General features: G+C 39.7%; 1 protein-coding gene across 1 annotated transcript in view; it reads right to left on the bottom strand.

Moving 5' to 3' along the window:
* The window catches only part of FBXL17 (F-box and leucine rich repeat protein 17), a 521,490-nt gene that overhangs the window by 502,955 nt on the left and 3,755 nt on the right, over positions 1-14,780 (bottom strand). Inside the window, exon 2 of the mRNA XM_006067398.4 lies at positions 4,311-4,433. Coding sequence (XP_006067460.2) covers positions 4,311-4,433 — 123 coding nt within the window. The remainder of the gene's footprint in view (positions 1-4,310; positions 4,434-14,780) is intronic.

Below are 14,780 nucleotides of genomic sequence, written 5' to 3'. Positions count from 1 at the left end.
TTTAAAGATGGTCAGTCAGAAGTATAGGTGGCTCCAGACTTCCCTGGTAGCTCAGATGGTAAAGCGTCTGCCTACAATGCGGGAGACCCGGGTTCGATCCCTGGGTCGAGAAGATCCTCTGGAGAAGGGGATGGCAACCCACTCCAGTACTCTTGCCTGGAAAATCCCATGGACCGAGGGTCCTGGTGGGCTACAGTCCATGGGATCGCAAAGAGTCGGACATGACTGAGCGACTTCACTTTCAGGACTTGTGACGGGTATACTAAGCAGGGACAGTCATGGGACTGAGCCCTTCAACTGTAAGGTCTGCACTAACTCCAGGAGTTAGTGTCAGAATTGAACTCAACTGTTGGACACCTAATTAGCGTCAGAGAATTTGTTAGCATGGAAAAAAGCACACATTTGGTGTCAGAAACAGCAAGTGATAATATAATGTACTGGCTTTCAATAAAAGCCAAAAATCTATATCCTTGTTAGGAAAATACACTTTAATTAAACCTTTAAACTCACCAAAAACTCCACAAACAAAACTGTATTAGAATTCTGAGTTGGTTCTTAACACAACAAATGGTATGTATCAGTCAACATGATGCATAAATCTTGACTTTTCACACATAATATTAGATGATACCTAACTCAGCGATCAATGCAAAGAAATAGAGGAACACAACAGAATGGGAAAGACTAGAGATTTCTTCAAGAAAATCAGAGATACCAAGGGAACATTTCATGCAAAGATAGGCTCGATAAAGGACAGAAATGGTATGGACCTAACAGAAGCAGAAGATATTAAGAAGAGGTAGCAAGAATACACAGAAGAACTGTACAAAAAAGAGCTTCACGACCAAGATGATCACGATGGTGTGATCACTCACCTAGAGCCAGACATCCTGGAATGGAAGTCAAGTGGGCCTTAGGAAGCATCACTATGAACAAAGCTAGTGGAGGTGATGGAATTTCAGTTGAGCTCTTTCAAATCCAGGAAGATGATGCTGTGAAAGTGCTGCACTCAATATGCCAGCAAATTTGGAAAACTCAGCAGTGACCACAGGACTGGAAAAGGTCAGGTTTCATTCCAATCCCAAAGAAAGGCAATGCCAAAGAATGCTCAAACCACCGCACAACTGCACTCATCTCACACGCTAGTAAAGTCATGCTCAAAATTCTCCAAGCCAGGCTTCAGCAATATGTGAACCGTGAACTTCCAGATGTTCAAGCTGGTTTTAGAAAAGGCAGAGGAACCAGAGATCAAATTGCCAACATCCGCTGGATCATGGAAAAAGCAAGAGAGTTCCAGAAAAACATCTATTTCTGCTTTATTGACTATGCCAAAGCCTTTGACTGTTTGGATCACAATAAACTGTGGAAAATTCTGAAAGAGATGGGAATACCAGACCACCTGACCTGCCTCTTGAGAAACCTGTATGCAGGTCAGGAAGCAACAGTTAGAAATGGACATGGAACAACAGACTGGTTCCAAATAGGAAAAGGAGTACCTCGAGGCTGTATATTGTCACCCTGCTTATTTAACTTATATACAGAGTACATTATGAAAAACACTGGGCTGGAAGAAGCACAAGCTGGAATCAAGATTGCCAGGAGAAATATCAATAACCTCAGATATGCAGATGATACCACCCTATGGCAGAAAGTGAAGAGGAACTGAAAAGCCTTTTGATGAAAGTGAAAGAGGAGAGTGAAAAAGTTGGCTTAAAGCTCAACATTCAGAAAATGAAGATCATGGCATCTGGTCCCATCACTTCATGGGAAATAGATGGGGAAACAGTGTCAGACTTTATTTTTTGGGGTTCCAAAATCACTGCAGATGGTGATTTCAGCCATGAAATTAAAAGACACTTACTCCTTGGAAGGAAAGTTATGACCAACCTAGACAGCAGTGTTCTTGCCTGGAGAATCCCAGGGACAGTGGAGCCTGATGGGCTGCCGTCTATGGGGTTGCACAGAGCTGGACACAACTGAAGTGACTTAGCAGCAGCAGCAGCAGACAACATATTGAAAAGCAGAGACATTACTTTGCCAACAAAGGTCCGTCTAGTCAAGGCTATGGTTTTTCCAGTGGTCATGTATGGATGTGAGAGTTGGACAGTGAAGAAAGCTGAGTGCCGAAGAATTGATGCTTTTGAACTGTGGTGTTGGAGAAGACTCTTGAGAGTCCCCTGGACTGCAAGGAGATCCAACCAGTCCATCCTAAAGGAGATCAGTCCTGGGTGTTCATTGCAAGGACTAATGCTGAAGCTGAAACTCCAAAACTTTGGTCACCTGATGCAAAGAGTTGACTCACTGGAAAAAACCCTGATGCTGGGAGGGATTAGGGGCAGAAGGAGAAGGGGACGACAGAGGAGGAGATGGCTGGATGGCATCACCGACTCGATGGACGTGAGTCTGAGTGAACTCTGGGAGTTGGTGATGGACAGGGAGGCCTGGCATGCTGCGATTCATGGGGTAGCAAAGAGTCGGACACGACTGAGCGACTGAACTGAACTGAACCAAAGTATATAAATTTCAATTGCTTTCCTACTTCTATCAGAATACATTACATCTAGTTAAATCCACAGCTTATACTATATATCATCTTGGATATTAGGACACCAAAGACTATATATAAAGGCCATTAAAAAAAAAAAAAACTTATCTCAGAAGACTCAGAGCTAAATATAAGTAACCTTAAAATTCATCTAGTGAAAAACTCACAGGACCATCTTGATATTTTAAACAATGTTTAAAAACCAACCTCTACACATTCCCTGCCCAATCATACTTCCAAAAGAAAAAAAAAAAAAAACAAGAGTTACCATTATTGAAGTGTTTTGAGTAAAAATAATGATGAGAGAAAATACACATGATTAAAGTTAGACAGGAAGAAGAAAAGAATCGGGGCATGTCGAGGAGTACAAGGTGCAAGAACAAGGCTGAAACCACCTTTGTTTCTACTTGTTGGAAACAGTGTACCTCTTTCTCTATTTTTTTTTTTTTAAACCTCCAAACCTAACTACCAGCAGAGGAGAAAAGCTAATAGTCTGAGTGTGTAACAAATAGCTGGGATATTGAAGACTAAGGAAGTTAAAACCCCATGGATTACTTCACATTACTGCTCTCTACACTCTCAGCCACAACTAACCAAGTATTCACCATCCCCCCTGGATACAAACTTCATGAACTCAGGCAGGTAAACACTGTATAACTGTCTTAACCCTTACCAATAAGGCAGGCAAACAAAAAGGAAACTTAAAAACAAATGCTCAGGAAGTTGTTTACTTTTTTTTACAGTGCATGTGTTATAAACAGACACATATGCTACCAGTGGTATGCTGGAGTTGGCTTGTGCCAAATCAGAGAGTCTGGAGCATGTATCACTTTCCACATCAGTGATAGCATCACATTCTGTGATATCACACTTTTAGCTTGAAATTGGTCATGGGGAGAGTATCGGGGCTTCTTCTTTGTTCATTTGTTTTTGGAGGCCAGCTGTTAAAGCACTCACCAGCGCATCACTACCAACAAGATCATGGGAGGTTTCGAGCAGGTTTAGTACTCTAATAAAACCCTATTTTTAGTGGATATTTTTTTATGTTTCCAATGCCAAGTACTGACAACCAAGGAAGAATTTAACAAGTCCAACCAACTGTCTGAAATAAGGCAATATAAAGTACTTTCTTTCTTAAATGATACCACCATATAAACATAATGGGCAGCTGGGCAATGGGGAGGATTGGAAAACTCATCAAAGTGAAAATTAAAACAAAGTAAGTTATCTTATTCCATTTTGCTTCCATTTCTTCACACAAAATAACATTATAAGAATACTATTATCAAAAGTATAATAATTATTATATTAATAGAGATAATGATAGTATCAACTCATAAGGTTGTTGATCAAATGAATATACATAAAACTCACAGAAGAGTACCTACATGGCAAGTCAGCAGTACTGTTTAAGTGTTTGCCATCGCTGTCTACTAATTCTCTCTCCAAAAACTGAAAAGTTTAGTAACTTTTTCAAATGTAGTAGAAAAAAATAATAATACAGTGGGGGAAACAAAGAGGACTACAACAAAAAGGATTCAGAAGCAACCCCAAATTGCCAATCCAAACTAAAAGATATATCCATCACAGAAACCTAGCTTCAACTTGAATTTGAAAAAAAAAATTACTAAAGCACAGAATTATAGATTTTAGTCATTTGAACTATCCTGAAAAACTACAGTGTGAAAGAAGTAATTTCTAAGAAGAAAAAAGATATTTTTTGAGTAGGTCAAATTGAGTGTTTTTGTAGAATCAGAATCCATACCTGCTGACGACTGCTAAGATCCAGCTGCTTCCAAAACTGGAAATCTAAACAAAGGTCACGCCAGTACTTGCAAACCAATGATGCAGAAAGGCAACGTTCATCCAGAGATAAATTGGAAAATATCTGTGAATAAAAAAGGAACCACATAATATGTGTTAAACATTTTAAAGGCAATAAAAGTTTTTACCAGTTAGAAAAAATTAATCTTTTTTAAAAAATGTATCCCTTGTATCAAGGACTGATGACAGCAAGGGAGCTGCTCCTCTATATAAGAAACCCCAAGCACACTGTCTTTGAACGGCTGAGCACCAGGTTCCCCACAGATGTGTGCTGCATGACCCCACAGAAATGCGGGTGAGGGGGTAGTCATCCTTCCAGCCATGAAAAATTAACTTTTTAAAACAGAAAACCATTTTAGTACAAGGGACCATTATTAAAAGAGTCACTATTATGGGCTGTCCTAAAGAGGACGTAGGATATGGGAGTAGCTAAGGTCACAACCGAGAAATGAAAAAAAGAACACTCGATCTACTAAAATCATGAATTACAAAGAGATATTATTACCAACCTTACAAAAAAAGAAAGAATTATAGGGGAGTATTATGAACAATTGTATGCCAACAAATTAGATAATCTAAACGAAACAAACTTCTAGATATATACAAACTACAAAAAACTGATTCAAGAAGAAATAGAAAATTTCAACAGACCTATAATAAGAGAAAATGTTGAATCAGTAATCAAAAACTTCCAACAAAGAAAGGCCAAGGACCAGACGGCCCTAATAGTGATACATTTAAAGAACAAATAGAAATCCTTCTTAAATGATTCCCAAAACTGAAATATAAGGGAACTCTTGCTAACTCTATGAGGTTAGCATTACTCTGACACTAAAGTCAAATCACAAGAAAACTATACACCAATATCTCTGACAAATTTAAATGCAAGAAATCCTTAAAAAGCCTACTTAGCCCTTGAACAATGTAGGGATTGGGATGCTGATCCTTCATGCAGTTGAAACCCAAGTGTAACTTCATAGTCGGCCCTCCCTATGTGCAATTCATCACCCACAGATTGAACCAACCAAGGACCACGTACTATCACAGTGTTTACTGTCGAAAAGAAGCCTGTGTGTAAAAAGACCTGCACAGTTCAAACCCATGCTATTCAAGAGTCAACCATATCACCAAAGTGAATCAAGCAGCATATTAAAAGGGTCATATACCACGGTCCAGTGGTATTTATCCCAAGAATGAAAAAATGGTTCAAGGCAAAAATGAATCCATTTAACACACCACATTAATAAAATAAAGGTTTAGAAAACTCAACCATTTCAATTAATGTAGAAAAAGCATTTGACAAAATGCAATACCCTTTCTTGGCAAAAATACTCAGGAAACTAGGAATGAAGGGAACTTCCTTAATGTGATAGACGGCATGTGTAAAAATTCTGCCATTATTATTACACTTAATAGTGAAAGACTGAATATTTTCCCCTGAGATGAGGAACAAGACAAAGATTTCTGCTGTCTCCACTTCTACGCAACACCGTACTAGAGATTCTGGCCTGGGCAATTACATAAGGAAAAGAATTAAAGGGCATTTGGATTAGAAAACTAAAATGTTCTTTAGTTACAATTATCATGATCTTATATAGAAAAATTATACACAAAAAAATTTAGAGCTAAGAAGCAAATATTTCTATACACTATCAATGAACAACTCAGAAATAAAATAAGGAAGGACTTCCCTGGTGGTGCAGTGGATAAGAATCCACCTTCCAATGCAGGAGATACGGGTTTGAACCCTGTTCCAGGAGGATTCCACATACTGAAAGGCAACTAAGCCCGTGCACCACAACCACTCAACACTCAATCTAGAGCCTGTGCTCTGCAAGAGAAGCCTCCTCTCACTGCAACCAGAGACAGCGTATACAATCATAAATAAATAAATACAATTGTAAAAGAAAAGCACTTCTATTTTTAATAGCATCAGAAAATGCTTTTTTACGGTTTCCATGTCTTTATATTGAAACTTTCCATTCTTTGGGTCAATGTTATAATCTCTTATAATTTGAATAATGTTTCCTTCCATTCTTTAACATGTTTATTATAGTCTGAAGTTTTTATCTCCTAAGTCTAATATCTGTGCTTACTCAATTTCTATTAACTGTTTTCTTTCCTCTCAGTACAGATCACTTTTTCTCTGTCTCTTTACATGTCTCATAATATTTTATTCAAAACCAGACATTTTAGGTAACATTTGTAGCAACTCTGGAATTTGATTTACTTATCTGAAACCTGTTTCAACTTTAATCTCCCTGGCCTTAAATGGTAGGATCTGAAGTTCGAATGTTTGTTTGCATGTCTCTGCTCAACTTTTAATTCTTATTCATATTTCTTTAGCATGGCTTCCCTGTGTCTAAATTGGGGGGAAAAAAATGCTCAAATACCTCGAGCCTGCCCTTCAATCTGTGCATGGGTTGGGAAGAGCATATTCAAGGCTTATTCTCAAGGTTGCTTTGGCCTGCTTTCTGCTAGATACTCTCAAGTCTCCCCAGGACATGTGCATAGTTTGAGTAAACCAAGGATATGTGAAGAGCTTATTATCCCTTTATGGGTCTCTCATTTCCAAGATCCGCTGGTTAAATTCCTAGCTGATCCCCACCTCATCCCAACTGGCACCACAATGTGAAACTTGAAAATATGTGGGTTTTAACCATTTTCTTCCTACAAAGTTCATCACGTTTAGCTGACAGATACAGGTTGTTATTCATTGCCCCTAACTGAGTTGGTGATGGCATCACTGACCCAATGGACATGAGTCTGAGTGAACGCCGAGAGTTGGTGATGGACAGGGAGGCCTGGTGTGCTGCGATTCATGGGGTCACAAAGAGTCGGACACAACTGAGCAACTGAACTGAACTGAACTGAATTGAAATGAGTTACCCTCTTAAGACACCAAAACAGCTAGTTGTTCCTATTCAGCCACTAAGTCGTGTCTGACTCTTTGTGACCCAATGGACTGCAGCACACCAGGCTTCCCTGTCCTTCACTATCTCCTGGGGTTTGCTCTAATTCATGTGTATTGAGTCGGTGATGCTATCCAACCATCTCATCCTCTGTCGTCCCCTTCTCCTCCCGCCTTCAGTCTTTCCCAGCATCAGGGTCTTTTCCAATGAGTCAGTTCTTCACATCAGGTGGCCAAGGTATCGGAGCTGGAGCCTCAGCATCAGTCCCTCCAGTGAATATTCAGGACTGATTTCCTTTAGGATTGATTGGTTTGATCTACTGCTGTTAGGGGTCTCAATTCAAGAGTGGTATGCTAAGTCGCTTCAGTGGTGTCCAACTCTGTGTGACCCCATAGACGGCAGCCCACCAGGCTCCCCCGTCCCTGGGATTCTCCAGGCAAGAACACTGGAGTGGGTTGCCATCTCCTTCTCCAATGCATGAAAAGTGAAAGTGAAGTCGCCCAGTCATGTCCAACTCATCGCGACCCCATGGACTGCAGCCCATCAGGCTCCTCTGTCCATAGGATTTTCCAGGCAAGAGTACTGGAGTGGATAGACTTCCACTATTCTTACCTGAAGCTCTAGTAGTTTTCCTAAGAATAAATACATATCAATTTGTTGTCTGCCTTTGGTCAATTCCCAAAGCCCAAAGAGTTTAGGGCAATTTTGCCCAGTTATTTACATATATATGTATATGGGTATTGGTATGTGTGTATATACATATATGACATATGTGTGTCTGTGTATATATACATATACATACACTGTTTGCAGAGAGGATTCACCAAAGTTTTCATGCAGCCAAAGTCAGAGGTTCCTCTCTGGTAGATTTTTTTATGTTTGTCCTCCACATTTCATAGACAAGAAAATAAGATTTAGAGAAATTAGATCATTTGTTGAAGGTTAAAGGACTACATGATTTTAAAGGGCTAATGTGTCCCTTAGCAAACAGAAGATGTGTGGCATATTCTGGAACCAAGAAACACCTTGTTTAAAATATGTGTGACTTTGGATAGCACCTTCTTTGGACCTTAATTTGTTCCTTTGCAAAAGTAAGATGATTGTCACAACAGATAATTGACTAAATCTAGGTAGATTTTATTCAGGTGAAAGGAAGTTCAATGAGTGAGTGAAGGGAAGATAACACCAGTACCAGCAAAGATGGATTAAAAAAAAGCAAAATCGAAGCTGAAACACCAGTGCATATTTAACAGATCTCTGCATATAGTTTGTTGTAGGCAACCTATAAAATGGCCCTCACTGACCCCACCTCCTGGTAGTTACACCTGTGTAAGCCTCTCCTCATAAGTATAAGCGGGGTTTATTGACTCACTTTTAATGAAAAGAGTATGGCAGAAGAGATTGGGTTAAGAAAACCATGGCTCCTTATTTTGGGTGTTCTTGACTCTGCTGTTGCATGTGATTAGCCCTTTGGAGAAGTCTGAAATGGCATGGCAAGGAACTTCAACATCTGTCCAACAGCCAAGCAAGACCTGAGGCCTGCCAACAACCACGTGTGTAAGCCTGGGTGAAAACTCTCAAGCCCCAGCTGAGCAGCCCCAGCGACACCTTGATCATAGCTTCATAAGAGACCTTGGATCAGAGGGACCCAGCAAAGCCATGAAAAGATTCCCACAGAAAACATGAAATAATAAATGTTTGTGGTCTTAAACTGCCAAACTTGTTAAACAGAAATAATTAACTAAAATATGTTTTAATATAATGGCTTTTCTTAACAGCCATTAAAATGCTAACTCGCCCATTCCCTAACTCCTCAGAAAATAACAACTCCGCCCCATGGTGTTTTTCTTAATTCATTTAACAAACATCTGTGCACATGTACCTGGGCTTCTATGGGAGACACTAAGGTAGGAGATTTGTTCACTGATCTCAAAATTATATATTCAAAGACATGTCTGAATTATCTTTGGATAAGCTGAGATTGAAGAGAAAGAGCATTTCAAAGGTTGCTTTGAAGAAAAAGAACATAAAGGACTGACCTGGACCAACATTTTTGTTAAATAAGAAAGAGGAAAAAATGACAATGGAAAAACTGAAATGGCACTTGGATCAAGCCAGGAAGTTGCTTATGTTAACACAGTCCTGTTAAGAACGGCTTGAGTATGACAGAAGTCCACACCAAGAAGGTATTCTAAGGCTGCAAAAGATAGATGCATGGGTCATCTTATATTTGCTGCTCACTGTCCTAAAATACAGGGGAAAATGAGTTACTCTTTTAATCCAGGTCATCTAGCCCTGCCTCCTGAAAAACCTGTATGCAGATCAAGAAGAACTGGACATGGAACAATGGACTGGTTCCAAATTGGGAAAGGTGTACATCAAGGCTGTATACTGTCACCCTGCTTATTTAACTTATATGCAGAGTACATCATGCAAAATGCCGACTGGCTGAAGCACAAGCTGGAATCAAGATTGCCAGGAGAAATAACAACCTCAGATATGCATATGACACCAACCTTATGGCAGAAAGCGAAGAAGAACTAAAGAACCTCTTGATGAAAGTGAAAGAGGAGAGTGAAAAGGCTGGTTTAAAACTCAACATTCAAAAAACTAAGATCATGGCATCCAGTCCCATGACTTCATGGCAAATAGATGGGGAAACAGTGGAAACAGTGAGAGACTTTATTTTGGGGGGCTCCAAAATCACTGCTGATGGTGACTGCAGCCATGAAATTCAAAGATGCTTGTTCCTTGGAAGAAAAGATATGACAAACGGCAGAGACATTACTTTGCTGACAAAAGTCCATCTAGTCAAAGCTATGGTTTTTCCAGTAGTCATGTATGGATGTGAGAGTTGGACTATAAATAAAGCTGAGTGCCGAAGAATTGATGCTTTTGATCTGTGGTTTTGGAGAAGACTCTTGACAGTCCCTTGGACTGCAAGGAGATCCAACCAGTCCATCCTAAAGGAGATCAGTCCTGGGTGTTCATTGGAAGGACTGAAGCTGAAGCTCCAGGACTCTGGCCACCTAAGATGAAGAGCTGACTCATTAGAAAAGACCCTAATGCTGGGAAAGATTGAGGGCAGGAGAAGGGGACGACAGAGGATGAGATGGCTGGATGGCATCACTGACTCAACGGACAGGAGTCTGAGCATGCTCTGGGAGATAGTGAAGGACAGGGAAGCCTGGCGTGGTGCAGTCCATGGGGTCACAAAGAGTCCGACATGACTGAGCGACTGAACAACAACAAGCAGCCCTGGAAAACAGAAGAGGAAGCAAAGGACAAGTGGCTGCCTTTTACAATATGACTTGGAAGTTGTATACATTGCTTCTACTCCCACCCTATTACCTAATATTTAGTCACAGCCACCCCTATCCATGAGAGGTTAAGAAATAGTCTTTGGTTAGGTGGCCATGTGCCTAGCTAGAACACGGTAGGTTCTGTTACTAACAACAATATAAAGGGAACGATATGGGGAAACAGAGATGATTTCTAGTCAAGACCTGGGTTGAAAACACGCTTAATATTCCTAGATCTTTAGGGGAGGATCTGGACAACACAACTGAACTATTAATTACCAGAAAATGTACAAGTCATATTACTGATACAATCTGAACTAACCACTACCAGGCCAATACCCAAGTACTGTCAAGCCTTGAAGATTCTACTTTTGACTAAGGCATGGCTATAAGTCATCAAAAGATACTTCAGACTAAAGAAACGTCCAGAGAACGTATTGTTGCTTAACATTTGGGCATACATATCCCACAGACCTTTAAAAATCAACCATGCCGACACCTATATTTGGCCATTTCTTTTCTTAATGAAGAGATCTTACCTGCTATCAGACTACTACAAGATGGAGATAAGGTTTATAAGCAAGCAGGTTGTATGCAAGTTATAAAAAGAAAAGAAGTAAATCTGTGTAGCAATTTCATATTGACTATCTTCTCTGTATCAGTTCAACTTTTCTGGTCTTTTCAATTTTTTTCCTATGAACATCATATACTGCCTCTTTCTTAAATAGTCTGCTTACAACAACTTGCCAAAAGCCTGAAAGAAACATTTACTAACTAGTCTGTTGAATAAAGCACCACTTGGAAAAACAGAGACACAGAATATATTTCTTGTATTTTTCCTTTTTTTTTTAACCTGCACTGTGCAGCTTGCAGGGATCTGAGTTCCCTGACCAGGGAGTGAACCCGGGCCTGGCAGTGAAAGCATGGAGTCCTAACCACTGACCTCCAGGGAATTCCCTTTCTGGTATTTTTCTAACCATACAGCCAAAGGGAAGTCATAGATTCTAAAACTATTTCCTAATCTATAATCAAAATAATTTCTCATAGTTTAACCTTTAAAATTTAAAGCACAGCAAGCCAATAAAACCTCAACTATGATTACACAGAGTGTCAGTCTATAGTCAAGTATTCACACAAGAATAAGTTTTATTCTAAAGCAAGTCACCAAATTCAATAAAACATGACTCCTTTTTGAGTATTCGGGGAGGAGACACTATGAAACGATGTGTCCTCTGACACACCTCCAGGACTCTCTGAGCACTGCCTTGTGTTCCGGCTCAAAATAGTCTAAGCTCATCTTGTGTCTTCCTTGTCCCAACTCTGGCATCAGTCATTTCTCCAAGAACACTGATTCCTTTTCGCAGAGAATGGTATTTAGAAGCTAAGATACGGACACTAAGCATACTCACTGTCTTGGGCACTGCTGCTCAGAGATCCTCTCAGGGCAGAGGAAGGCACTGCATCCATGAACGCACACATGCAGCCCATCTCCCCACACGCTCCTAGCTTCTCCCCCCACACGGGTGTCCTTACCATGCCACCTGGGCTCCAAACTGGCCAAGACTTGGGCAAGACTCTCTATTTCTAATTGAAGTATGGTTGATTCACAATATTGTGTTAGTTTCAGGTGTGCAACATAGTGATTCAATATATTTACAGATTATACTCCAACCCTAACCCTAACGGCTGTATTTCCCTGTGCTGGACACTATGTGCTTATTGCTTCAAGACTCTTGATAAGCATAAAATAGGATATTTAACCAAAGGAAAATAACTTTTTAAGAAAGTATTATTTTAATAGTAAATGCTTCCATATTTGTCTTCACGTATCTTCCCTCACATTCCCTACCATTTATAGAACCTGATATCTTAAGCTGATAAAGAACAGCTCAAGGTTAACTCCCTTGAACGCTACTCATTATAAGGCACAAAAATTTACAGACTTCCCAAAATGAGAAGAAAACAAGTCTCACCTTTTGGTAACCTGATTTAATTAAGTTATCCAAGATTTCTAGGCATTCTCCAGCCAAAAGATATCTTGAACCTGACTTCCTAAGGACACTTCATTTCAGCACAGGCTAAGATCATCCCTGGAACTCCAGAGACATACCTTCTAGAATTTATGTGGTACTGGAACCTTAGGTCAAAGCATTCACGAAAAACTACATTAACTTAGTTCCTCTTACCCACTACTAATCTATATTCAAAGCTTTAAAAAGTTGTATTACTCATTTTCTTTGACTCCCATTTTCATTGCTTTTTTCATATCTGAAAAAAACAGATCAGATACATAAGCTTACCTCCGAAATACAATTCTCTTATAAAACTCTTCCTTGATCTCTAAAGCAACCTGTTGGTAATAAAGCTATAAAAATACAGATTTAATTAACTACTGACACACTATCAGAGACGCATTCATGGTAAAGTGGTTTTCTAATGGTGGTGATGGATTTTGGATCTCTCACTGGGTTGGCTTGGAAAAGAAATAGTCTGCTGACAGAGACCAAGGTATCTAAATATATAGCACACAAAGCCTCTGAAATTTAAATATAGATTCAAAATACCCAGTTACTCAAATAGCAACTACTTAAAAATATTCCACTGCTGTCATTTGATAAAATTGTTATAGTGATTCTACTATATAAAAACCTAATTCTGATATCAGTAGGCAAGATTGCTTAAAGTTTTAAAGGCAACAGTTACCAAAGACTGAGGCTACCTTATATGATCTAAAACAATGTATTAACCAGTTCAAGATCAAACGTAATGGGCTTAATTAAGTGTTCAATACCTAAGAAAATTATATCCCCATAGTTGAACTTTGAAGGGCCATTCCCTGCTTCTCAAATTTTTTGTATTTAAAACAATTCAACCCCAAAGACCCAATTATAAAATTAGCCTCTGACTCATAATGGTTAGAAGTTGACTGGTGTTAAGTTTCTACCTGCCCTCCAATTAAGGAATTTCTTTCATAAAATCTCTGAGAGAAGGTTAATCAAGCCCTTTTACACCATATGTTGAAAAGACCTCACGACCTGGAAACACTGAGCTGAGTTCTAGCCCAGGGTCTGCCATTCACTATCTAAAATGCCCTGGGGTAAGCCATTTCACTTCTCTAGGCCTGCTTTTTTTCATGCATAAGGAGTAGGGAGTGATCAAATGACCTCAAAGGTCTCTTCCTGAAGTTACATAATTACAATTGCCAGTGAAGCTCACCATTTGAAGAAAGAATTCATTTTTACACAGCTCCCAGGAGGAGAAGGGGAAGACAGAGGATGAAATGATTGGATGGCATCACCAACTCCATGGACATGAGTTTGAGTAAACTTCGGGAGGTGGTGATGGACAGGGAGGCCTGGCGTGCTGCAGTCCATGGGGTCACAGAGAGCTGGACACGACTGAGCTACTGAACTGAACTGAATCACACTATATTGAAATAAATACAGTATTGCATAATACTATGGGATACTACACAACTAAAAAGAATGAAGGAAATCATATACTAACAACAAAAAACCTCCAATTCATACAGTTAATAAAAAAAATGGAAGACATGTACATTTTTATGCCATTTGTGGAGAAGGCTATGAAGTTTTACATAGGCCTTTCTACAATGAAGAAAATATTCTGGATATGCAGAGTCCAATACGGTAGCTACCAGCCACATGTGACTACTGATCTCTGAAATACAGTTATTGTGACTGAGAAGCTGAATTTTAAATTTTACTTAATTTTAACTACTTTAAATTTAAATAGTAATCAGTTCAGTCAGTTCAGCCGCTCAGTTGTGTCCAACCCTTTGGGACCCCATGGACTGCAGCACGCTAGGCCTCCCTGTCCATCACCAACTCCTGGAGTTTACTCAAACTCATGTCCATTGAGTCGATGATGCCATCCAACCATCTCATCCCCTGTTGTCCCCTTCTCCTCCTGCCCCCAATCCCTCCCAGCATCAGGGTCTTTTTCAATGAGTCAGTTCTTCGCATCAGGTGGCCAAAGTATTGGAGTTTCAGCTTCTGCATCAGTCCTTCCAATAAATACTCAGGACTGATTTCCTTTAGAATGGATGGTTGGATCTCCTTGCTGTCCAAGGGACTCTCATATAAATAGTAATATGTGACTAGAAACTACTGTACCCCACAATACAGTAGGTCTAGAAAAAAAATCTAAACTGGTAATGGTGGTTAGTGACCTCTG

Source organism: Bubalus bubalis, chromosome 9, assembly GCF_019923935.1.
Source record: "Bubalus bubalis isolate 160015118507 breed Murrah chromosome 9, NDDB_SH_1, whole genome shotgun sequence".
Taxonomy (NCBI): Eukaryota; Metazoa; Chordata; class Mammalia; order Artiodactyla; family Bovidae; genus Bubalus; species Bubalus bubalis.
Note: the sequence above shows the minus strand (reverse complement) of the source record. Positions and strands in the feature narration are given on the sequence as shown.